Source organism: Neomonachus schauinslandi, chromosome 1 (assembly GCF_002201575.2).
Source record: "Neomonachus schauinslandi chromosome 1, ASM220157v2, whole genome shotgun sequence".
Lineage (NCBI taxonomy): Eukaryota > Metazoa > Chordata > Mammalia > Carnivora > Phocidae > Neomonachus > Neomonachus schauinslandi.
In genome coordinates, this window is record NC_058403.1 from 69554289 (window position 1) to 69581456 (window position 27168).

The 27168-nt window shown below is 38.8% G+C and overlaps 1 protein-coding gene across 2 annotated transcripts; it reads right to left on the reverse strand.

Annotated features, from left to right (window-relative positions):
- Positions 1 to 1909: 1909 nt before the first annotated feature.
- On the reverse strand, positions 1910 to 27168 carry TFRC (transferrin receptor). Of its 2 annotated transcripts, none has more exons than XM_021692708.1 (19): positions 27098 to 27168; positions 19316 to 19377; positions 18532 to 18742; positions 17076 to 17289; positions 15765 to 15914; positions 15482 to 15584; positions 13595 to 13708; positions 12833 to 12931; positions 12313 to 12452; positions 10705 to 10862; positions 9838 to 9957; positions 8613 to 8698; positions 7981 to 8044; positions 6959 to 7026; positions 6127 to 6185; positions 5829 to 5910; positions 4124 to 4345; positions 2972 to 3112; positions 1910 to 2375 (listed from the first exon to the last, which is right to left on the reverse strand). In XM_021692708.1, the coding sequence occupies exons 2-19, from the start codon at positions 19349 to 19351 to the stop codon at positions 2133 to 2135; spliced, it is 2310 nt and encodes a 769-aa protein (XP_021548383.1). In that variant the 5' UTR covers positions 19352 to 19377; positions 27098 to 27168; the 3' UTR covers positions 1910 to 2132. The 2 variants fall into 2 exon arrangements, with proteins under 2 accessions (XP_021548383.1, XP_021548382.1); XM_021692707.1 differs by having other exon boundaries at positions 15482 to 15587.

Below are 27168 nucleotides of genomic sequence, written 5' to 3' on the forward strand. Positions count from 1 at the left end.
TGACGATTTCTTAGGGTGAACTACTGCCCTATGACAAACAGCTGATTATCAGGTTTATAATGATGGCTGACCAGAAAATAAAGTCTTACTCATGTAGCTTCAAATTTATTTGTTTACATCTATATTTAACTGAAAACCACCACATACTAATGGGTAGGTAGACATGATCAAAGATCCTTTTGCAAGCCTCACTTCCCTACACCTTTCACTCCCCACCCCCCCACCCCAGGCCTCCTACGCAAGTTTCCCCTGATTTAAGCTAAAAGGTCAATTCTGGATTCCAACTTGTATGAACTAAGTTTACAGGAGAGAACATACAAATAAGGGGATAAAGTTAAATTCATTTGTCAACGGCAAACATTATAAATGTATAATACTTTCCCGCTAAACAGAAGACCTGGAGAAACCACAAATATAACGAGATACTACATTAGGTTTAAAAACAAAGAATCTTGAAGGAAGTAATTTTATTTTATAGTGGTTGAATTCACCCACCAAATGCTTAATGACCATAAAATGTTTCTGCAACTAAAACTAAAAGAGAATTATAGGGAGCTGGGAATACATGTTAGATACTAACGATCTTCAAGCTTTGAAGATGTCATTGCATGAAGAAAATTATGGGAAACACTGTTCCCGATAATTACGTACACCCTTAGTGTAACATATGGAGATCACTGTCTCCGATATAGACACTGTGGTAGGCAAAAACTACCTTGTTCTTTATACATTATGGAAGACACTGCTTCCGATAATGTGAGTTAGGTTTGTGACAAAGGTACTGGAAATTTTGCAAAATTCGAATTAAAGTTACACCTTGGATAAATTGAGCTGTAAAATTTCACACATATGAGTACTATCAAGCCTTTAAGTGACATTAATTTATAACTTGGTTACAATTCCTTCCCTTTAGGAGAACTGCTATTTTTATCTGGTTGGCTAAACAGAAGTCTAACTTGATTAGCAACCCCCAATTAAATGGAATTCTTTACTGATATTTAGCTTTAAAATTTTATTTGGCTTGTGGCTGTTTTCTAAAACCCATGAGTGTTGGCCATAAATGCAAAACTTCCAGTATCTGTTGGGTTTTATTAGCAGATGCTGCTTTTATTAAAAAAAAACGACAGTATAACTGTCATAATTATGGAAGGCACTGCTTCCGATAATTATCTTCTATAAAAAAAAACACCATTTATAGTGAACTCTGTCACTGATAAATAAACAATAAATATCTCAGTGCCAAAATGATAGAAAGCTTTTCCAAAAAATTAACACTTTGGCCAAAATTTGGCAGTGTGTTCTTTAACGTCTGACAAACTGAGTTTGAAATTAAACACCTGAAGCTGGTTCTCTTTCAAAATACTTCGGGAAACACAAAAACGACAAAAAACTAATGAACAAAGGCTTACGGGGGAGGGCGGATGAAAAGAAAATATAGGTCTTTGGCTTCTGGTCTCCTCTTTTCATAAATAATCTTGAGGTTAACACATTAAGGCCTTACTCCTGTGATAAACAGTTGAACCTCATTTTATCCAACTGAAGGACCTCTGCTTCAGACCTCATGGGCAAGAAAACAAGTCCCATCTCTTCTGAAAGTTAACTGTTTCATTCAAGGATGTGGAAACCAGCTAAATCCTTAAAGAAGGCATATATCTCATTTGGAGAATGAGGTCTTACAACCTGGTATCTCCTATCCAGCACCAAATGAAGGCAGAGGATCACACCAAGCCACCACTTCAGCCTTCAGCAGGTACCACCCTCCTCCTCCCCCTTAGAAGATAGCAGTTCATGTCCTTAGGATTTAGAGCAATAATTCATGTAACTGGTTCTGACTTTTTCATAACTGTAACAAGAAAGAGGCAGTTACCATACAAAGCATTTAAAATTTTAGAGATGATCAGAGAAAAGATTCTATTATGAACATTTTTAAGTCGTTATTCACTTTAACTTGAAGTGCAGGTACCTACCCTGTATTAAAAGCTGCTGCCTAAAGATATCTAGGAGTACCAAGATGGTTGGGTAGAATTTTAACAATATTAGGTTTTGTAGCCCTACTAAAAATTTAGCACAACCAGCACAAGTCTAGAAATCACACTACCCTGATGTTCTTAGAGAAGTTATGGGCATTACATTTAAAGCTCATTGTCAATGTCCCATATGTCACCAGAGAGGGCATTTGCAGCTCCTTGAATAGTCCAAGTTGCTAGAGCCAACTGGTTTCTCAGCAGTGTTTCATTAAAAGCACTGTTATTTTTCTGACGCAGCTTCAGATGCTCTAGTAAAGCTGACAGAGTGTGAGAGCCAGACCCCCAGAAGATGTGTCGGAAAGGAGAATCTCTCGGAGATATGTAGGGTGAGAGGAAGTTATATTCCACCTATGGAAACAAAAACATACAAGAGAACTTACACAGTGCTGGGACTTCTGCTGTGAGGGGAGGACCTGATGTAGTAAAACAACCGTCATTCTCTCACTTTAAATGTTAAAAATCCCCAAATTTAAGAACGTGGAGAACCAGGCTACTAATCTTCTAACATGAAAATTATAAAGTGAACTGTCAATTCATTTGTAAAAGTGAACTCTAATTGTATTGTTTTTTTTTTAGTTACAGAGCATACATATGGAAGATTTACAAGTTCCCACTGTAATGAAGTCTCCTGCCTCTTCCAAGCAGATTAAGATAAAAGCAGTTAAGGGCTGAATTAGAGAACAGGAATACAGAGAAAATGACAGCTAAAAATCATTAATGATCCCTTTCTAAAAAGGTTAATACTAGGTCAAATGCCTTTTGTATTTCCAGTTTAGATATGTCAGTTCTAGGTCTTGCTAATAAGAGTTAAAAATCTGTGCTCAATTCTAAAGCAGCAAAGGATTCTAAGGTCCTGGAATCCCTACTCTACTTTTTAGAAATGCAAGATTTACCAATGAAAAATCAACATACTTTAGTTCCCCCTTTTTTAGACATTTACTTACTTTCATGATACGGTCATTGATCTCCCTCATGATATATCTGTTTGTTCTCTCTGCATTCTTATAATCTGTTGTTAGTCTGGAGGTGGCTCGGAAAAAGTCTCCACGAGCAGAATACAGCCACTGTAGATTCAGACCCATCTCCTGAAGCAGAAAGACATGAAACTTCCTATGAGATATTAATTCTAAGGATATTATTCTACATACCTTTCTAATTTAGTGGTAGCAACTGAGACAGTTCTGATAAAAGGGGGTGACTCGCAGGCAGAGAATGCTAGACTTAGGCACCTTGCCCATGAGGCCCCAGGCTCTACGAACTAGAGTAATACACTCGTATCTGAGCCCAGCAGATGGCACAGTTATCCATTCTTAGTCTCCCAAGGAAGCCGTCCTCATCAAGAAATTTAACAGAATTTACTTAATATATAATCCTGTGCAGTATATTGTTTCCAGGCCAGTTTGCTGATGGGGGAAAATCTTAACCATTTTGGCTCAATGAACTTCACAGTCTAGTGATTTTTCTCATAAGTCCCATTTTCTGATCAGTTATAGTATCAAGTTTCAAGAAAGCCATAATCATTAAGACTTATCAGTGATTTACTTCATTTAAGGGATCTGTTAAATTGACTTCTAGTACCATAAAACCAGTTGGAAACCACCTATTACTATTAATTTGATTTTATCAAGCATTTGAATACTAGGCACACAGAATCAACACTAAGTAAGATTGTAATTACTGGCTATATTCTCTCTCCATCTGTGACATCCCTGAAAGGCATGATATATGATATATATATAGATATATATATATAGATATCATATGATATATGGCCCAAACTCATAGGTCCAGAGTCATGGTTGAGATCTTTATATTCTCTGGGTCCTCTTTACAGGTCGCTTGGAATTACATAAACATAACATACCTTAGGCTAATTAGATTCTGAAATACTTACTGTGGTATAGCCTAGATTTATAACCCACAGCCTCTCAACTTTCCTTTCAAATGAGTTACAAATTCTATGAAAACTTATACATTAGTTCACTTTAAAATGTACTTCAGCTACCAACCCTGTCCCTCCTCAGGAACAGCTAAACATCATTCTTCAAACTGTTGGATATTTCAGCACTAAGAACCTGATTTTAATTAGTGCTCACCTTTATGTCTGCTCTGAATTGGTTCATATCCCTCACAAATGCAAGTATTTTGTCATTATACATCTCATAGTTCAGGTTCAATTCAAGATCATAGGTAAGTTTCATTATAAGCTGACCAGCTACTTCTGCTGCTCCAAGTGCCATTTCATTCAACTGAGGAATTTTCTGTTTCAGTTTCTCATAGACATCCATGGTAGTACCCAAATAAGGATAATCTGTGCCCTGAAAAACAAAGGTAGGTGAATGTACTCACAGGTGGGTCCTAAGAACAGGAGCCCCACATTCATTTCACTATCAAGGTAATAGTAGTTGGAATTCTTCCCTTGCTTCTAATGTATTCCTACTCCAATTTTATCTCCCATCTACTACACTGGTACCGCTTTTGCTACTTCCTCTGAACCTAACCTACTCCTAGAATGACTGCTTTCTTCTAGGTCCTACAGAATCCCTGTTCTATTGCATCATATACCCTGAACAGATGTCTAGCCAAATTTCTTGAGGTTGTATCCTTATTTTCCTCTCTCTGGGAAGTTTGGCTCATTAAATAAGGAAAGAGGACAGCATACGTGAAGTGTATTTTTGATATAAAGTGTCACACTTAGACTAAAATTGACCTTCTTTCTAATGATTCAGCACTCAATCCATTCATACGTGTTACCTTTCTAACAAGCGGTTGTCTCTACCTTCATTAGACAATTTAAGTAACTATTTCTTCAACTCTATTTTCTTTACTTTCAGACTATATAGACTATTCTGTATTACCTGCTAGGTTTTTGACATCTAAGAAGTCAGTAAGAAGTTTTTTAAAAACCTTCTGGAGGTCAACAGAAATCATCCATAAATCTCCTCAACCCTAGGACCAGACATTCAGTTCTTCCTAATGTACTAAACAGATATTGTGACCCGCTATTTCAATGCCATCCACACTGCTGTTCTAGCAGAAGGTCAAGAGAGTTCCAGCTATGTTAATCTCCAAATCCAGATCTTACATCACTCCCTTGCTTCAGACCTTTCCCCTCCTAGTCCCAGGCCAAAACATCCAGTGATAAAAAGTCACGTGAGGACTTGGCCTCCGTGAGGTCAATAATTCGATGCAAAAGTTAACACTTTCCACCCTGACCTCCTATACTAAAACTCCAGGATCTCTTCATCCCTTGGAGAGCCCACTACAGGCCTGGCTTTCCAACTTTAGCACTTCAGCACAGAGGCCTTCACCCTTCTGTTTACTCAGAGTAGCCTTCAGGGCCTTCTAACTGGCTCCTGAAACAAGCCAATCTTGCTTTCCTACAACTTGGTCTGTTCAAAGTTCTGTCTCATAACAACCTTACATCTGTTTGGTTTTTGTGCTTTTACCCATAATCCCTGTTCAAGAGATTAACATCTTTGGACAAATGTCTAGAACGATATCTTAACAGGTATCAAGTACAGCAATGTCCAGGTGAACCTTCTGTTTGGTGGAAATATTCTATATCTGCACTGTCCAATAGGTAGTAGCCTTGTTATTAAAACTCATGATACCTAATTGAAGATGTTTTAGCAAATAAATTCAACTGCTAATTAAGCTGAGAACAATTCTACGTTGAGACTGATAATAAGGGAGCATGCAATAACTGCATGTGTATAACTTCTTAAAACATTTTAAGCACTCTAGGTCTCAAAATTGATGAAAGAAGATCTAAGATATAACTTTAGAGTTCAGACTTACCTCACAAAAACAGAAAGAAACTGCTGGGATTCCAGAATACGCAAGGAAAGGGAAAGCAGCATTATCCAAAGAAAATTCCTCTCTGCAAGGAAAGCAAGAATGTGTCTCTAGAAAGTTTTCTAAGTAGCAAACTGTGCTATCATGCAACCCTACCCCTATCCCCAAATAAATTCTTAAATTGACTCTAAGTACAGGTAAGCTCACTGCAAGGTTAGGTTTAGATTTCTACCTAACATAGCAGGTGCTACTGGATGATTTTGCTTTTCTATAAGCTGTTCATTCACTTTTCTCAACTTACACTTTGTTGATCCAGTTGCTGTCCCGATAAAGAGACTGCTTAGTAACCGGATGTTTCACCTGTAAAATAAAAAATTAATTTGTCACTAAAATGAATCTTTCTGGACATAGTTATTCAGGCTGATCACAAACATATTTAGATCTATAAACATTTACTGTATCTTCTTGAAAAATTTACTGTATCTTCTTGAAAAAAATTTAAGATCGTTAAAACAATCTCAAATTTCTAAAGTTATTCGTACTAGGCTCATGCTGTCACGGTTCCCTTCAGTTACAAGGAGAAAAAAATGTTCTCCTCCTTTAACCATTTTAAAGGTGGGTTAGCCTCAATTTTAAAAGCCCTTTCTAGCCTTCATGATAGGCCTGTCTTGTTTCTGTTTTTTTTCCCTTGTAGCTCATTTTATACTACTGCAGCCTAACCTGCAAACACATTACTGCCTTGCTGGAGACTCTATAGCAATTCCTAGTTTCCCATAGGATCCAGGTCAAGTTCTCTGACCCTTGTTCCGTCCGTCTTTAATCATTCCACAGGCGTTTGAGTGGCTCAGCTGGTGGTTAAACGTCTGCCTTCGACTCAGGTCATGATCTCAGAATCCTCAGCAGGGAGTCTGATTCTCCCTCTCTCTCTGTGCTCTCTCTCTCAAGTAAATAAATAAAATCCTTAAAAAAAAAAATCATTACTGATATATATGGCCTCTAAGCCCATTACGCCAAATCTCATTTCTCCCTATTGCAAAACGTGGTTACTTATGATGGTTTAAACATCATTTTCCATCTTATTGTAAATTAGATGAAAAATAAGTTACAGATTTTGTAATTAGGTATACACTCACATCTTTCATCGTTTTCTCAATAAGCGAATACAACAGTGGGCTGGCCGAAACCTTGAAGTTGTTGGTACCTGCAAAGAGATTATTTTAAAAACATTGCCCCTTCCCTAGTCAAGTAATTTTTACATGGCAGCTTCTACAACCAAAAGTACTTAACAAAAAAGGAAGACAATAACTTAGATGAGTGGCCAAATACAACTATCCTCTTCAAGAACTAGACAAAAAAAGTGATTTAAGAGTCAACTTCTTTAGTAACTGCTAACCCTAATTTGACTCGACTAAAGCTCTTACTCTTGAGTTGGCATATGTTAATGTTAATGATTTGTTTTTTGGTACCTTTCTAGTTCACCTAATTAGGGCAGTCATCTGCTAGCTACTGTCTACTCGCTACACTCCATACATTCTGCTGTATAGGTAAGATAGCAATAACGACGAATCCAATAAAAATTTAGTTCAATTTTAACTCCTTCCTTTTTCTTTCCAATGAGATATTTTACTATTCTCAGTTCATCCACTGGCTACCTCTGCACTTTTAATAACATTCAAATTCTTTCAGAAGTTTGACTACCTGGTATTTCTATTTGTGATGCCACCATCTAGCTAGATGTGAATTAGTCTCTAGAAGTACCATTCTATATGGTACGGTTTAGTTCCTTCTTGTCTAAAAAACAATCCAGACTCAGACTTTAGTGCATCAGAATCACCACAGTGCTTGTTAAAACACAGTTTGCTGGACTTGTGTTCCAGTTTCAGACTCAAAAGGTCTGAAATTTTACATTGCTAACAGTTCCCAGGTGATCCGAATGCTGCTAATTGAGGACCACACTGGGAACTGTTGCATTCAACAAGGCAATCTGCACCCATTCTACAATTTAATGGACTACTAAGAGAAAGCTAAGTCAGTCTTAATCAGGGAATGGACAATGTAAATTGTAGAAAATAGTGAGTGTTGCTGTAAAAAGCTTTCTTCTGTTTTATTAGTAGTTTATCTAAATTCATAAACAGTTAATGAAAAGGATACTTACCAAGAATAGCTTTATCCAGATTAATGTACGTGAAAGCCTTTAAATGCAGGGAGGAAAGGTATCCCTGGAAGAGAAGGAAAAATACTAAATGTACTAATATGTATTAATCCAACTGTCACATGGAGCAGCTATTATTAGGGGCATCTTTTTAAATTTAGAGTCTATTCAGATTAAATATACAAAGGCAAAAATGATATACAGTTGACCCCCCTAACGTGGGGGTTAGGGCACTAACACCCTCCCCACGCAATTGAAAATCCACATATAACTTTTGACCCCCCAAAACTGAACTACAAATAGCTTATTGTTGACTGGAAGCTTTACCAGTAACAGAAATAGTTGATCAACACTTATTTTGTATGTTATGTGTATTACGTATTGTATTCTTACAATAAAATAAGCTAGAGAAAAGAAAATGCTAAGAAAAGCATAAGAAAGAGAAAATACATTTAGAGGACTATACTGTATTTATATATAAAAAAATCCACGCATAAGTGGACCTGCACAGTTCACACCTGTGTTGTTCAGGATCAACTGTAATCAAATCTAAAAGAGTATGGTTTCTGCAGGGCAAATTAAGCCAAGACAAGTTCAGCTGCCCATTCTGGGGATGGGTGCTGTACAGATAATACCTCTAGCCATTCAGTGGCACCAACTGCTCCAAAGTCTCCAGCACTCCAGCTGGCAAAGACAATGCTTCTGCTGGGTCTAAAGCCATCTAAAAGGTAACAACAAGTTGTTTTATCTTAGGACAGGTTATAGGTAGGCAACTGACTTAAGATGAAGTCAGAAATTTCTAATTCAAGACGGCAGATTAAAAAATATTTCTTTCCCTTTTGAGGCCCCAGGTGAAAGGACAACAACAACAGAAAGAATAAAAATAAATTTTAAAAGTAATCTACAAGGATTACTTGCATAAGAGATCATTTGCAAAAAAGATTTCAAAGACATGGTAGGGACCAGTTTTTATAGGAAGTCACTTTTTTCCCAACTCCATTCTTTGAGCCCCTTAACTTCTGGACCAAGAAATACTTGAAATTATGGTATAACTACAATGTGTACCTTCTCTGAAAACAATCTGCGTAGAGGTCAATCACTTAAAACGCTGGGTTACTTTACAAACGATTGTTATGAAATAGAATACAAATTCTCACATTTAAGCTATAAGAAAGAGTTTTCAGAGGAATCACATTAGTGACAGCTCCTTTGGGGACTATATGTGCCACTGCCCTCCATTCCTCCCCTTTCCTTGGGTATGTATTTTTTTGTATTATGTACTTTTGCATAAAAGTTAAGCACTGCAACTTACCCTCTGACCCAAAGATTCAAGAAGGTGATGGGGGTTTGTGAGTGTGTGTGTGTGTGTGGGGGGTGTGTGTGTAGAGAAGTGGCCAAGTACCAAGGGAGAAAGGCTTGAAAGTGTTTATATATTATAAATATATATGAACATACCTAGTATTCTAAGTATAATATATAAAATGACATATTATAACTTCATAACAAAATTACAGAAAATTAGTACAGAGGTATACCACTGCTTGGTTTAAAATAGATTCCTTAGGGACCATGCTAGATTTGCCATATCATTCTGAATATGTCAAACTAAGAATTAGGGTCCAGTACAATACTTTTTTGGTGTCTCAAAAAGGAGCTGATACCCAATGCAATGAAGACACTACATGGAGAGCCGTTTCAAAGTCAAAGGCAGATCCAACAAAAGATGATCTGCCTTATACCTAAGAGCTCAGAGCCCAGCCTAAGTGAACCATAATAATATAGGCGAAAGTGAGAAATCATATAATATTTAGAACTATACATAGCACATAGATATTCAAGTTCTCAAAATTTGTACTCTACCTTTTAAGACCATATCAGAAAATATCCGGGCAAGCTCCAATAGGAGAGCTGTTCCTACGCTAGACTTTGCAGCTCCAGGACCCCAGGCATCCCTCTGAGCCCCTATTACAACATAGCGATCTTAAAAAAAAAAAAAAGAAAAGATAAATTATACAATCAACTTTTAAACTGTTTTCTAATATTGAACTCTAGAATAATCATGTTAGTAAAAAGGGTAAAAATGCGGTATATGCTTTAAGGGTAAACAAAATATTTCATATCTGACTTAGGACTCCAGAAATTAAAAATTCACATGACAATACTAATCTCTTTCTCCTTATTAGTATTGCTACTCTTTCCACATTACCAATTAAGTTTACTCATCAGCTACCTATTAGTGCCCACTAATTGTTTAATAAGCAACCAAAGTCCATGGGCTTTCTTTACCAAATGATATGACTATTAGATTCTACTTAAACAGATGGCCCATTCAAGGGGTCAGTGGTAAATCACAGCCTACGTGCGCGTTCATTACGTATCATTTATGGCTGTTTTCATGCTGCGATGTTGGAGTTAAGTAGCTGCAACTGAGACTGATAGCCTGCAACATGTTTATTATCTGCCCCCTTTAAGAAGAAAGGTGCTTACTGCTGTTCTATCCAGTAACTTAAAAGAGATTTTCTAATCATAATAGCCAATTTTTGACAAGTTAATTTCCTAGGGTCTTATTATCTCCCAATAAAACTGACACCTAAACAGTTCGCTTTAGGACAGGCAAGAGTTAGCATTCCACAAAACCAAGCCAAAGCCAGCCTTCCTGCACTCCCTCTTCTGGCCACATTCTTAAGAACTAGGAAAACACAAACAAAACAAAAACAAAGGTCTTACCAGGTTCTTCAAAACCTTTAATAACTCCAAAAACGTTAAAAATTCTTATCTCTTTCAGCACATTGTTCACAGTGAGCTTCACATTCCTGTTCTGGGAAGTCTCCAGCCTGCACGAGGAGTCTATTTCCCAGGCAGAAGGACAGTCTCCTTCCATATTTCTAGAAGAAGAAAAGAAACATCAGAGTTCTGAGTTACTGTTGCTTCCCCCAGGCTTTCAAAATCGGTCTTCCTTACTGCCCGGGGCAGGTCTAGGCTAAGAGGACATATAAAGAAAACGTATACAAAATTTACTTCTTGGTGGCCAACCATCTGTATCTTACTCTGACCTGTAGGCAATCATTTGAACATCAGTTACCTCCAAGTTTAACCAGTGTTTAAAAAAATTTCTCTACCTGTCCTCATCTGACACGTGCCTTTCTGCCAGAGACCCAGTTTTAATTTACATTTTAAGTAGATACCAAGATGGACTCAGAATGAAGTTCTTACATACAAGCCCATTAATACATCCCCATGTTTCCTCACTCTCTCTACTAACCAGTATACATTCTTATCTTAGTTATAAAAGAATATTTTCATGCTGCTAATAGTTAGGTATCTTCCCCTATCAAATTCCTCATATGTTATCCAAACAATAACTGCTCCACTTACAGAAGTATGTCAAAACATTATTACCCCCCACAACACAAGGATAAAATAGGGAGCTGGCTTCACAGGTTAGGGAAGACTTGTAAGTGGTGGTCGAACGATAAAAATCACCTATTAAAAATGCCTCGCAGATAGCATTGTTACTAGTCGCATAGTATTATACAGGTATCCTTACATGTAGATGCTCTTCATTTGAAACCAATCACCCTGTTAGGTAGAATATATTTCAACTATCTAATTAAGTCAAAGAAACATGATGAGTGGGGTTAGAGTAACTTGTTCTACGTCACACAGCAAATAAATGTTCGCCTAAGTGTCTGAGACTAGATCGATATCCTGTGCCAATACCAGGTGGGAAATATGTCCAGATCAAGATAAAAGTTAATGACAATTCCTCTAATCAGATTGGGTTCTCTTATTAAAGAGGGATACTAAAACATTAGGGAGGATATCCAGGACTAATCATGACTGTAAAGCATCTGGGAACTGTCACGAGAACTGAAGATATTCAATCTATGGACTAGAAAACTTGAATTGTTCTGTTGCTAAGAAGAAACTCTAAAACTAACAGGTGTTACAGGGAGTAAGATTTCAGCTCAACATGAATTCTAACAGACCTACTCCAAAAACTGAATGGGTTGCCATAGGCAACAAAGTGCTTTACCTCAGGAAGTCCTCAAGCAGAAGCTATATGCCAGGAATAGTATACAAGGAATTCACTGGGTAAATTGACCAAGGACTCACTGAGTTTATAAATCCAATGTCTAATTACTAAGATCACCTTATGGAGGAAAAAAATTCATGTTTATCTACAAGTTAACAGCTATCCACCCCATGATATGCCAAATATGGAAAATTATAGCCAATTGTTTTAAATGTTATCAAATTAACTGAAACGATTACTATTCCTTTCTAATCACAAAACCAGTTTTCAAATAAGAGAGCTTTCCAATAAGAACTTACTCAAACAACTTTTCTGCAGCAGCTCTGGAAATTGTTTGGACAGGAATGCTGGGCAATCCTGATGACTGAGACGGTGGAAACTGAGTGTGATTGAAAGAAGGGAATCCAGGTGTGTACGGGTCACCTGTTCCCAGGTGAGCCTAGTAAGACAAAAGAATAATGTGCTCTGTCAGGCATTTGTTCAAGAAATCCCTAGAAGATTCAGATTTAGTATGAGGGTATAGCCTAAATTTAGTTTAGCACCTCAAAGCCTGAAGGTCTGAGTGGCTCTACAACACGTTACTCTTGTTTTTATATGGCATATGCCAAATTCCCAATTCAAGACACTGTTGAGAAGGTTCCGTTAGCAATAATAACTAGGTCTCAAAGTCACATAATCCATCTTCTTGTCAGTGCTAGACTCTCCCAGAAAAAAAAAAAGAGCATTTAAGGAAGGCATGTTATACTTCTACTAATACAGATGGAACCCAGCAACAATTTGTAGAATCCAAAAACTTATTTACTTAAGAGAAAAACTCACATGTCCAAAGACTGGAATCTCTGCATTAACAATGGGAAATCTAGCCTGGTCCATGTATATCAAGACACCAATTGCATTGAAACTTTGAGCATTTGCAACCTAAAGATCAGAAAATGAAGATGTAATCACACAAAATCAGAAGAATATGTATTGGGCTTTAAGCTAAAAGACAAAGGGTTAGAGAGGACTGCACTGAAACCCCCCAATGTTTCAAATAGCTTACATGTTGAGACAAAATTCTTGCCTTAACTAACTCATCAAGGAGTGTCAAAGACAAATAATACAAACACATCCAACACAACCACGGTCTTTTGCTATGTTCCATTCTAGGTGCTTATGGAGCTTTGACTTTTAATTTTCCTTTTCATAAAGCATAGTTAGAACTGAATTCTCTATATACATAAAACTGGGTTATATAGAACATAACAGTTAAAGCACCTTAATTTAACAATAATTTAACAATCCTATATGACAACAGAATATTGTTATTTTAAATTTAAACTGCTTTCACTTAAGCATTTCTGATTACTTCTTTTTCACTGAAAGACAATGACTGCAGAATACTCCAAGTGGCTCTGCCATAGTTTTACAAGTGTCCTACAGTTTAGAGAATTGGAACGTACGTAATTTGTTGAACACTTTAATAAATTATTTTATTAGGTATGAGAGTTTAAGACTGACAGTTTTCAGAATGTAAAAAAAATCAATACCATTTAAATGAAGAATGGTATGATACCAGTGTACTCAATAACTTATACTCACCTTTTCAGCAAAAGTGATTTTCCCTGCTCTAACGATCACTAAAGATCCATTCACAGGAGAGTTTAAATTCTCAAAGTCTTTTTTGGTGCCAAAATTAGCATGGACCAGTCTACCCTAGAATAAAGACATCAGAGTTAATGAGCATTATGGTAATTAGAACAGCCATAGAGTCTGAGACAGGATGGTTTTTACAGATCAAACCCAAGAGAGAAAACAAAAAGACAAAAAGAAGGAGGCGAAAGCCTAGAAAGGATGTAAGAGAGTTCTAGTCGAACCGGTCACAGTTATCAGGAGTGAATCAAGACTTTTGGCCTCCTATATTCACGTCTGGTACCATCACATGCTGCCTTTAATCTAATTCGCATTGACCTATTGACATTTAATCTCTTTTACATTGCTTCCAGTATTTGGGGGGGAAGAGAAAAGCAAACAGAATATGATAAACAAAGAGACATATACCAATATAGATACTGTAGGCTAGCCCTGGCGGCACCAATTACATAAAGTTCCTAACATCTGAATGCTAGATAATTGAGGACATACATAGGAATGGGTCTTAACTGAAAGTTCTGATAATAAACCTGTGTGAAAATTGTTGAACACTACTACAATAAAGTGACTTGCATAGATCAACTTTTAGATGTTTATAAAAGCTGTCTCATAATGTTCCTAAATTTTATTAATAGAGCTATCAACTGACATTGACAAGCAAATATCCAAATATAGAAAGCTCGCAGGTGAACGAAAACCCTGTGTTCTTTTATTTTTTTTAATTAATTAATTTATTTGAGAGAGAGAGAAAGGGGGGATTGGGAGGAGAGGGAGAGGGAGAGAGAGTGCCAAGCAGACTCCGTGCTCAGCGTGGAGCCCCACACAGGGCTCAATCTCACCACCCTGAGATCAAGATCTGAGCTGAAACCAAGAGTCGGATGCTTAACTGACTGCGTCCCAGATGCTCCCAAACCCTCAAAGTTCTTGGCCAGAAGCCCACCCACCTCCAAACTCCTAGCTTGTAGGTAGCCAGGGAAAGTGATATGGCACACGTAAGACTTTATCTGGCTTGAAGGCATCCACCAGATAGACCCCTGATATACAAACATGTTTTTTCACCTGAAAAACCTAGATAGATCTGTTTTTCAATTTCTGTAGTAGTTTGGCCATATTTGCCTAAATTTTAAAAGATCAAGCATTAAAAATTCAAGCTAAGACTAGACTCCAGCCAAGATGGTTACTTCTCTCTGTCCCCACATGGCATCTTGATATACACATTCATTCAGCAAACACCATCATGTGTCAGGCACTGTCCAAGGCTCTGTGACATAGCAGTACATAAAGCCAACCTCTAGCCCTTCGTGTAGCTTACATTCTAGCATGGAAACAAATGTCAGGTGTGTAAGTCCCATGAAGAAAAATAAAACAGGATAAGGGGAAGTGATTGGAGGAAGGCCATTTTTAACAAGATAATCAAGGAAGACGTCCCTAAAGAAGGGAAGAAGTGGAGCAGAGACTTGCACAAAATGAGGAACAGGCCATGTTGGTATTTAAGGGAAGAGTGGGGTCGGCAGAAGGAAAGGTAAGTTTTATAAAGGCCTTGAGGTGGGAGCATGCCTGCGTTTGAGAGTCTGAGGAACACCCAGAGAAGCTGGGGTGGCCAGAGCACAGTGAAGGAGGAAAAGAGCAGGAGGATGACTAGGGCCTTACTGTCCTAGATGAGGACCTGGGATTTTACTTTCACTGTGGCATAGGAGGTTGAGAACAAGAGCATCTCACGATCGGTTTCATTTTACAAGTAAATTTACACCAAAATCCTAAGAAAAGTAACGATAAGGAGTTTCTGAGCTCTTCAGCAGGGAAAAAAAATCTCATGCACTGTTTTGCCTTACTTACAGTAACTGTCGCTGCCTTACTGTATGCCACGTAACCCTCAGGACTCTCCACCAGGTACACCATGCCACCGTCCGTGCCCACTATGGTCACCGAGTTTTGAGCACTGCTAAAAAAGATTAAGTGAAAGTGAAGCTGAAGCTAAGGACAACCTTGGGGAAAAAAATTAAATGGCTTTAATACATTTAGCATTTGACTTGCATTATTTACTTTGAAAGTCTCTGCTATATTAGCACACCTGAAAACAGCTACTTATATAAAATCAGTTTACCATCTTTCAACATACCTGCTTTTGACCTGAATCTTAACAAAATGTTCATCACGCCAGATTTTGCTAAGTAGAAATGCACGGAACTGATTCTCAATGAAAAAAGCAAGGCTTTCATCTTTTTGAGATCCTGCCTCACGAGGGACATACGAATTTTCATTCAGCAGCCTAGAGGAAAAACCGTCACTGTTAAATGAACTGAAATTTAATTTAAAATAAACAATGAACTCAAATATCAAGCAAATTGTTTTAAAAGCATAACTCAATACTACTCAACATAGCTAAATTAACTGTGACCCAAAATTCCTGGGCTGACTAAAGACAAACTTAGGAAAAAATGGCCAAATATCTGAAGGAATTTATGTCTTCAGCTTGTTAAAAACTCTTTATCCAAAGTAAAGTGGTCCTTCAAGAGCCCCATCCTAAGGAGGTACCTGCTTAGGGTAGTTTTAGGGGAAATGAATAGTTTCCAAGAAATCTGTTGTAAGCAAAATGATAGTGTTACTGTTGGTGAACTCAAGAAGTACAGCTTTAATTTTCACCTACTTTGAAGCAAAACTACTCCTTGTTCTGATTTCCTATGTCTCATTGTAAATATATATAGATCATATAAATTTTTTTCTTTCGTAAACTACACTCTCATTTTATCTATAATGCCTGGTATATAGTATACACAAAAGTATTCACTAGATGAAGTAAAAATGCCAAGATTCCTAACCTAAGACTAAGAGAATTATTGTACCACTGCAACTGTAGGAAGCCAGCTAATAGGTGAAAGATGAATACATTCTTTACACAGAGTTAGGTAAGTGTCTACAGAAGATCTTAAAAACCAAAGGACAGAAACCTTAAGGACACTTCTTAGTGTATAGATTAATGAGAACAAGAAGAAGTCAAGGAATACTAAAGACATGATATGTCTCTACATCAAGTCGGGCAGTCAAGTTAGTCCTGATCAAAAGAGTAAAGTAGGCTACTGATACCCTTGTGGATAGTAGCAAAGCTCAGCATGACTTACAAGGGGTTAAGATGAAAAATCAAAGCAGAAGAAAGTCTGACAGCAAGCAACAAGCTATAAAGAGCCAGATGACAAAAAGATCAAAGACCTATGAATTTTTTTAAAGAAAAAGGAGTGTCCGCACACTTCTCCCCATCCAACATAGTTTGAATTCTTCACTAATTGTTTACCCTCCAGCTGAACACAGGAAGCTTCCCCTAACTCTAAGAAGGCTTTCCTCCAGACTGTCACATTTGTTGTGTTGCACTGCTCTGAGTAATTGGTATTTGTTTAGGTATTGAGATTAAATTTGTGAAGTAGCTCAAGCTTACCTGATGGTGGTGAGGAAGTTTGTGTTACTCAGTCTCTCTGACAACATTGTTTTGAGGTCCGTCCAAAATAAGCGAGAAGGTGTTTCAGGGAAGTACTCTTCTGTTTCTGAAGGTTCTGTTCCCTCTGTCCCCAGAGACTTCGTTCCTGATGGTCTCTCACATTCAGCTTTTGGTTCTATATGTTTACAATAGCCGAAGTAGCCAATCATAAATCCTAAGGATAAAAAGTTTCATGGCTGAACTCACAGATTTTCCCTTATAATATATTCCCATAGGAACTGTTAATATTTTCAGCTAAGCCTTAAAAATACAGGTTTAGGGCGCCTGGGTGGCTCAGTTGGTTAAGCGACTGCCTTCGGCTCAGGTCATGATCCTGGAGTCCCTGGATCGAGTCCCGCATCGGGCTCCCTGCTCGGCAGGGAGCCTGCTTCTCCCTCGGACCCTCACCCCTCTCATGTGCTCTCTCTCTCTCATTCTCTCTGTCTCAAATAAATAAATAAAATCTTAAAAAAAAAAAAAAAAAAAAAAATACAGGTTTATTCAAATTGTAAGCAGTTTGAAAGTAAATAATCTCAGTTTTGTATAATTTTAAACCATTCAATCTAATAAATCATACAGTTGACTCTTGGACAATGTGGGGGGATGGGTTTAGGGTGTAGACCCCACACACAGTAAAAAATCTGCATATAATTTTTGGCTCTCCAAAAACGTAACTACTAATAGCCCACTGTTGACCAGAAGCCTTAGGATGACATAAATGATCGATTAACATATATTTTGTATTTTATATGTATTATACAGTATATTCTTACAACAATACCTATCTTTTTCTTAACTTTTTCAGTATTTCTAGGCTACGCAGTTGGTCTATAAGTTTTTTCAAATTGTCACAAATCTCAAAAAAATTTTCCAATATATTTATTGAAAAAAATCTGCATATAAGTGGGCCCACACAGATCAAGCCCATGTTGTTCAAGAGTCAAATGTATAATAACTCGAAATAGTTACCTTTTTATTTTGTTTTTTTTCCATGTATTTAAATAAAATAATCTCTACACCCAGCATAGGGCTTGAACTCATGATCCCAAGATCAAGAATCACAGGTTCTACTGACTAAGCCAGCCACGTGTCTCTAAATAGTTACCTTTTTAAGATATAGGTAACTTTTCTTCCCAGAAGCCTTCCTTGAATCCTTAGGGCAAGCTTCTATGCTACAAATATCCTGTGAGTATTTCTAGTATAACATTTGCACATTACAATGAAATGATTCATGTGTCTTTCTCCCCCCACCAGGCTCAACTCAAGGCAGGCCTGGAATCTTCTTCATCATTGGTATACCTAGTGCCTAGCATAATGGCACATAAAAAGGTACAAAATAAATGTTTGCTTGGCTGAATTAACACCCTTCCTAGAGTCTGTAACAAGGAACATTTAAGTTTTGAATGGTCACTCTTACCAATCAAGAAAAAGAGGACTACAGCAATAGTCCCATAGCAGATAAATCCATTAAGCCTTTTTGGTTTTGTGACACTGGCATGATTACCCCCCACGTTATTGTCAACACTTTCTTCTTCATCTGCAGCTAGTTTCATCTCCACATGACTGTTATCACCATCTACTTGCCGTGCCAGACTAAACCGGGTATAGGACAATGGTTCTCCACCAAACTGAGATTTGAAAAAAAGAGAGAAAGAAAGCATTATGAAAGGGAAGAAAGGGAAGAGGAACATTTACAAAAAGTTTGGTTGGGTACTGTACTTATTATTGGGCCATTATTAGGACTTGCTATATATTCTTAAGAAAAAAGAAGTGCCTCTTTCAAAGCGAGATGCTTCCCTATGCCTAGTTCTGTCCATGACAGATGAAGGCTAGGTCACACACTGGCCTTCCTCTCATTCAGCCTTTTCATTCAGGGTGTCTGTTATGTATGTCTACTAACATAGGTATATATTTTGAACAGTGCTTTCTTCAGTTCCTCTTATCCACTTGGCTGTCCCCCTCCCACCACACCCAAAAAATACCCTGGAAGTTCTTATAGGATTTTCCAAGTTCACTCTACTCAAGACTGAATATACCCTTCCTTTGTGGGATCTGTTACATCTCAAGACCACCACTTCAACATAAACAAATACTTTATGATACCTTTGAATATTACTTCATGCTTACTGGGTGAGAGTCATTCTTGTATACTTCATATTCTCACAAACTGGTGACAAGAAATACAACCTAAAATATCTTACCAAGGTAGAGAATGCTGATCTGGCTTGATCCATCATTCTGAGCTGCCACACAGAAGAAGAGCCTAGTATTAAAACAGAAAATTAATATGAGATAGATACCACCAAATCAGATAAGTGAGGGCTTTTCATTATCATGCTAGATTATTATACATCAAATTTACTTTTAAATATATTATCACCTTTCTAGAAAGAGTCTTTAACAAAGATATTTAGTTTATAGGATAACTAAACTTAGTGTAATCCTGGATTAGATCCTGAACTGAGGTGGGGTGGGGGTGGGGACAGGGACAAAGAATATTGTTGGGAGAAATAAATCTAAATACAAACTACATACTGGATAACAATACTGTATCAATGTTAGATTTGGAGAGTGCGATAATGGTATTCTGTTTTTGGAGGGGAATGCCCTTGTCCTTAGGAAATTAATGCTGAAGATTTCAAGAATGAAGTATCAGCTCAGTTAGAGGAGCATGCGACTCTTGATCTCAGGGTTGTGAGTTCAAGCCCTATGTTGGGTGAAGAGATTACTAAAAAAATAAATAAACTTAAAAAAAGAATAAAGTATCATAACTTCTATTTTTTTTTTTTAAGATTTTATTTATTTGACAGAGAGAGAGCACACACAAGCAGGGGAAGCAGTAGAGGGAGAGGGAGAAGCAGGATCCCTGCTGAGCAGGAAGCCCAACACGGGACTCCATCCCAGGACCCTTGGATCACGACCTGAGCTGAAGGCAGATGCTTAACCATCTGAGCCACCCAGGCGCCCCACATCCTAACAGTTCAGTTTTAAATTTTTTTTTTTTTTTTTAAGATTTTATTTATTTATTTGAGAGAGAGAATGAGAGACAGAGAGCATGAGAGGGAGGAGGGTCAGAGGGAGAAGCAGACTCCCCGCCAAGCAGGGAGCCCGATGCGGGACTCGATCCCGGGACTCCAGGATCATGACCTGAGCCGAAGGCAGTCGCTTAACCAACTGAGCCACCCAGGCGCCCAACAGTTCAGTTTTAAAAAGTGTATAAGAAATAAAGCAAATGTGGCAACTATTAATAACTGATGAATCAGAGTAAAGGGCACAAGTATATATATACTGTACTACTATTTCAATTTTTCCTATAGGCTTGAAATTTTTCAAAATTAAAAATGTGGGGGGCTCTATTTTCAACTTTTTGAGGAACCTCCATACTGTTTTCCACAGTGGCTGCACCAGTTTGCATTCCCACCAACAGTGTAGGAGAGTTCCCCTTTCTCCGCATCCCTGCCAACATCTGTCATTTCCTGACTTGTTAATTTTAGCCATTCTGACTGGTGTGAGGTGGTATCTCATTGAGGTTTTGATTTGGATTTCCCTGATGCCGAGCGATATTGAGCACTTTTTCATGTGTCTGGGGTATTTACCCCCAAAGATACAAAAGTAGGGATCCGAAAGGGTACATGCACCCCAATGTTTATAGCAGCAATGTCCACAATAGCCAAACTGTGGAAAGAGCCAAGATGTCCATCGACAGATGAATGGATAAAGAAGATGTGGTATATATATACAATGGAATATTATGCAGCCATCAAAAGGAATGAGATCTTGGCATTTGCAACGACGTGGATAGAACTGGAGGGTATTATGCTGAGCGAAATAAGTCAAACAGAGAAAGACATGTATCATATGACCTCACTGATATGAGGAATTCTTAATCGCAGGAAACAAACTGAGGGTTGCTGGAGTGGGGGGTGGGGTGGGAGGGATGGGGTGACTGGGTGATAGACACTGGGGAGGGTATGTGCTCTGGTAAGCGCTGTGAATTGTGCAAGACTGTTGAATCTCAGATCTGTACATCTGAAACAAATAATGCAATATATGTTAAGAAAAAAAAAAAAGAAGGTAGCAGGAGGGGAAGAATGAAGGGGGGGAAATCGGAGGGGTAGATGAACCATGGGAGACGATGGACTCTGAAAAACAAACTGAGGGTTCTAGAGGGGAGGGGGGTGGGAGGATGGGTTAGCCTGGTGATGGGTATTGAGGAGGGCACATTCTGCATGGAGCACTGGGTGTTATGCACAAACAATGAATCATGGAACACTACATCTAAAACTAATGATGTAATGTATGGGGATTAACATAACAATAAAATTTTTTTTTAAAAATGTGGGGGGGCACCTGGGTGGCTCAGTGGGTAAAGCGTCCGATTCTTGGTTTCAGCTCAGGTCATGATCTCAGGGTCGTGGGATCAAACCCCATGGTGGGATCCATGCTCAGCAGGGAGTCTGCTTGAGATTCTCTTCCTCTCTCTCTCTGCTCCTCCCCTGCCCCCCCAAAAATAAATAATAAATCTTAAAAAATATGTGGGGAAAATTAGTTAGAATGCCACCCATATTAAGTAGATTTAAGTAACTGAATTTAGTAGTCAAAAGAACAAATACAAAAGACAACAGACTGGCACCTGGAAAAAAAAAAAAAAACACCCAACTAAAGTAGAACTAAGCCAAGAATGGTCATGCTACAAAGACCAGTAACAAAGCATCTCCAATAAAAATGAGCGAACACCTGATCCTTCTGAGTAAATGAACAGTTCTTACAAATGATCTGGTAGATCTTTGATGCAAAAAGAATAGACAAAAAAAGAAAAACACAGTATGCAAAGAGGCCAATTATCTGAGATGTTAAGTGTCTTGTTCAAGGCCGAAAACATAACCCAAAACTGAAGTTCAATGAGTTACTGGGTTATAAAAATTGTGTTCTCATCTCCAGAAATTTAAGAAATTAATCTTAACCTTTGAATCACTATGTTTATGCCTAAAACTAATATAATATCGTATGTCAACTATACATCAACACATCAATTAAAATAAATAAATGACAACCATTTTATTATTTTTTTTAAGTTTTTTTTAATTTTCCAGTAATCTCTACATCCAATGTGGGGCTTCAACTTACAACCCTGAGGTCAAGAGTCACATGCCCTACCGACTGACCGAGCCAGCCAGGCGCCCTGACAACCGCTTTAAAAGTAAAAAACAACTCTGTAACCAAGAGAGTCCTATATTAAGTTAAAGCACAGGTATTAACTGAAATCTGGATTTTCTAATTATTTTGATTTGAGTGCCTCTAGATGTTTGAAAGTTATATAATGTTGAAATTTATTTTATATAATGGCCACTTATTTCATACTATTTTAAGGCTTTTCCGATACTACAATTACACTTACTGCACATTTAACATCCACATGGCACAAAGCAAACTGTGAGATACACGCAGATTGTAAAAGACAGTATATAAACTGGCAATTAGAAAAGTCTCCTATCGGGCGCCTGGGTGGCTCAGTTGGTTAAGCGACTGCCTTCAGCTCAGGTCATGATCCCAGGGTCCTGGGATCGAGTACCGCATCGGGCTCCCTGCTCGGCGGGGAGTCTGCTTCTCCCTCTGACTCTCCCCCTCTCATGCTCTCTCTCTCTCAAATAAATAAATAAATCTTTAAAAAAAAAAAAAAAAAGAAAAGTCTCCTATCAAAACCTATTAACAACAACAAAAATTTAATGCCCAAGCTTTAAAGACCAGAGCTAAGAAGTAAGAGATCATCTTAGAAGCACAGTCTCTTGCCCTATCCGGTACAAAAAGTTTATCACTATCACTGCACCAGAACGGTACAAACCCAATCACTAAAACCAGAACTAGAAGACTCCACCCTGAACCAATTTTAATCACCCTTTTCTAGGAAAGAGCAGCTTTCAAGTTTAATATTCTTCTGAATCAGCCATTCCTCAAGGTTTCTGGCTTTAAATTAATTTTGAGACTAAAGTGACAACACTTTTAAATACATGATCTAAGGATTTAAATAAATGACGATGAAATTAAATGACTGCACATCTGCATAAACAAAGATATTATTAGAATATAATTATGATTTTGTATAATTAAAATCGAAATACATTTTTTACTGAGAAAACCAGTATGTTATTTCTATTTCAATACCTAGACACAAAATTAAGATTATAACATAAAAGAAATCAAGTTAGAGGAAAAAAAACTGTGACCTAGGCAATTCCCATTTTAACCCCATAATTTAATCCCACATCTATGAAGAACATGATAATTCTATGATCTATAAAAGTTGTTCCTTAAATTTTATATAAAACAAATGAGTCATTCTTTCAAAATGACCTCACACACAGTAAAGCTCTGTATTTAAAAGAACCCCCTAATAAATTTTCTTGCAACTGAGATCACTTTAATTTATGTGCTCTAAAAGCATGGGAGAAACTTTCCATACCAGTTATAACTGTCTATAAACAGGTGGTTATGTTAAAAGACATAAGGATATATGTATTGTGTACAGACTCCTGGTTTTAAGACACCCCAAAGTAGCTTAAGACCTCAAGGCAGTTACTGTATTTTAAAAAATTAAATAGAAATTAATGCCACATTTCCAGAAAATAGGAATAAGACGATTTGAATTATAAGGAAGTTCAGGACTGTATTAGCTAGTACCTAATGCCAACAACTTTTATATGGCTTATTTCAAGATGTCACCACTGCTGATAATCTATAACAAGAGACAAACCAAACATCACCTTGATTTTTATACATACTAGCACCTTGTATATATTTAGTGCTCTCAGATGACTGGAAAACCTATTCAGTTTCTCACATTAATAATGAAAACTAAGCTAAGCAAACAGAGCCCCCCATGTTTTGAACACGAAATGGAAGGAGGATCTGTAATGTGTTAATTGAGCCATGGGATGGAAGACAGGAAGTAGGCAAAGGTACTAGCTAGACTACAGTCTACAATTTACAGTTTACAAAAAATAGGGACGCCTGGGTGGCTCAGTTGGTTAAGCGTCTGCCTTCGGGTCAGGTTATGATCCCGGGGTCCTAGGATTGAGTCCCACATCAGGCTCCTGGCTCAGCGGGGAGCCTGCTTCTCCCTCTGACCCTCTCCCCTCTCATGCTGTTTCTCTCTCGCTCGCTCTCTAAAAAATAAATAAATAAAATCTTAAAAAAAAAAAAAAGAATTTACAAAGAATTAACAAAGAATAAAGATATTTTATTTCTTAACAGTATTGGGGCATGCTTAATGTATATGAAGTTCATTTTTCATATCATTTGGAAATTACAAAAAATATATAATGAAAATCTTGGACCTGGAATCTTCTCCCATTCCTGCCACTATTCTGGTTTATCCTGGAATCATTGGGCAAAGCACGGATAGTAGGGAGATCTTAAAAAGTAGAAAAACTTTAGGGGCGCCTGAATGGCTCAGTCGGTTGGGCCTCTGACACTTGGTTTCGGCTCAGGTCATGATCGTCAGAGTGGTGGGATTGCGACAGGCATCCAGCAGCAGATCTCTGAGCTCCGCGAAAGAGTTGGCTTGAGATTCTTTCCTTCTCCTCCCTCTGCCCCTGCCCCCACTTGTGTGTGTTCTCTGTCTCTCAAATAAATAAATAAAATCTTAAAAAAAAAAAAAAAAAGGCAGAAAGGTTACCTGGTAGGGCTCCAAGTTCTTAAGCAATTGAGTACGGATACCCGTTTTGCAAACTGTTTCCCTATTCATTTGCAGGTGAAAATGAAAAGGTTACATGAATTTACAAAGCTTCTGCAGAGCCCTCAGGACATATATTATTGTGTACACCCAGGATGACTTGTAAAGAGATGGACAAGGTCTTTCCTAGTTTTAAGGGTCTAAAATGAAAAGGTTGTGCGGTGTCTGGGAGGCTCAGTCGCTTGAGCATCTGACTCTTGGTTTCAGCTCAGGTCATGATCTCATGAGTAGTGAGATCGAGCCAGAGAGAGGCTCAGCACTCAGCAGGGAGGCTGCTTGAAGATTCTCTCCCTCTGCCCCTCCCCACCAAATAAATAAATAAATCTTTTAAAAAAATGAAAAGGCCGTGGAGGAAAACAAAGAGAATCTTCATTCCTATTCAGCTTTCTGTAAAAAGACTGCCCAACTCAAAGGTCAGGACCACTTGAAGTCATTGCCATCTACCTGTATGGTGTTCATCTGAGACAGCACACAAGAAGCACACAGAGAAGAGTTCCAAAAGGCCTCAGAGGGTCATTTTTAACTAGATTTCACTGTTGTCTGATTCAAGTTTCATCAGGAACCTTGCTCCATTATAGATAAAGTACATTATCAGAGGCAAATAACTGCCACAACTTAGGGCAGAGTCAGTAGAGTCGTTGTCTCTACCCAACAATCTTCAGCACAGGCTAACTTCACAACCATTACCTCACAAAAACCTTCCACCAAAGAAAAGTTAAAGGGTGCTATGCTATATATAAATTTTTGGAAAATATTTCATATCGATAAAAAATTTTTTAATTTTAGGTCTTCTTGTGAAGTATATTGAGTTCATTATAATCTAAAACGGAGAAAAAAACCCAGCAGGGCCAACAAGTACTGTAGATAGCCTAAACTTGAGTTTTGCAATAGAAAACAACTTCTGGAAATCACCTTAAATGTCTTTGTCAATAAGGTCAACCCCCCCCCCTCCCGCCCCCCGCCGCCCAGCTCAGCCGCAACTGAATCAGCATCTAGTATTCCAACTCATATCTAAGCCTAGAATAAAGGTATCAGGTATCCAAATACTTCTGTAAGAGGACAACTATTTCCTACTTCAATCCTCTTACCCCACCTCCCAGAAAAGAAAGCAAAAGCAATTAAGTTCCCTGGTCTACCCAAGGTCGCTGGAAGCAGGGGAAAAATGTTAACCGAAGAGTCAAGTCACAAAATATTATTTTCTTACTTACCCTACCCACTACTACTTTAGCCATCCACTAGAAACACTAATACAATGGGCCTCTAAGGCATTTATCAATATAGCACAGCCTTTTAGCCATATCGCTAATTTCCTGAAAGCAAAAGCCAATTCCAATCCAAACAGCTTTTACTTAGCCTCTAGACCATAGCGTTCACAAAGCAGAAGTCTTATTTCTCCGTCCCCCACCTTAAAACAAGGAGAGCCTAGCAATCAGAATAATCTTCGAGTCAATATCTGCGGAGTTCAGGGGGCTTCTGCCTGGGGAAAACTGAGAACCCACACACAAGGCCAGCTGCAACGCTGAAGATCAGGACGTACCAGAGTTCAAACGCACGGCTTACACAAACTCCCATCAAATTCCCAGGACACACTCGTAACCGAGTCGAGGACAGCTCTGTCCCTTTCAGCAGTGAGACCAGGGCCCGCGTAGGCCCCGAGAGCGAAGGGCTACAAGCTCAAGGTCACCCATGCACCCCTACAGCAATTCCCTGCGGACACTTCCCGGAGCGGCCACGTGTTCCCCGCAGAGCTGGTCTACGCTGCGGCAGCGTGGCTCGCACTCCCGCGCCCGCGGCCTAGGGTTGTCCCACGAGGTCCCGCATCTTTTAAGGACGAACTAGTGAGGACAAGGGATCCGGGTGGGCCTGAGGACCGGAAGCAGAATGGCGGGGTCAGAACGACAGTAGGGGACCCCTCATCTCGCCCTCCGTGCCCTAATGGAGAAACCATTCGCCGCTCCGCGACCGAGACAAGGCGCAGAAAAGCAGACAGGACAGCCCTTCTCCGCACAGCGGCTCCACCTCGCTGCACCTGCAGCCCGCTCCCCGCGCCGCCGCGGCCCCTTCCAGACCCGCACACGGACCCCGCTCCATCCCGCCCGACCCTCTTAGAAGTCGCCGCAGCCTCCCCGCGCCCCTTGCGGCTCCCGGACGCTGCTGGACAGCACCCAGCGGTCTCCGGTGCGGCCCCGCCCTGCCGGCTGAGGAGAGGCCAGGAGGGCCGGCGGCATTCTAGCTTCGGCGCGTCACTCACACGGACACCCCTCCGGCCGCTACCGACAGAGCCGCCACAGGCCGAAGCTGACGTTCTCTGGGGGATGTTCG

Coding starts and splice junctions, on each gene's coding strand:
- TFRC (XM_021692707.1), bottom strand. CDS start 19,351: ATGATGGATCAAGCCAGATCAGCATTCTCTACCTTG. Junction 7,027..7,980: donor TCTGGATAAAGCTATTCTTG/GTAAGTATCCTT, acceptor ATCTCTTTGCAG/GTACCAACAACTTCAAGGTT. Junction 2,376..2,971: donor TCAATGACCGTATCATGAAA/GTAAGTAAATGT, acceptor TTGTTTCCATAG/GTGGAATATAACTTCCTCTC.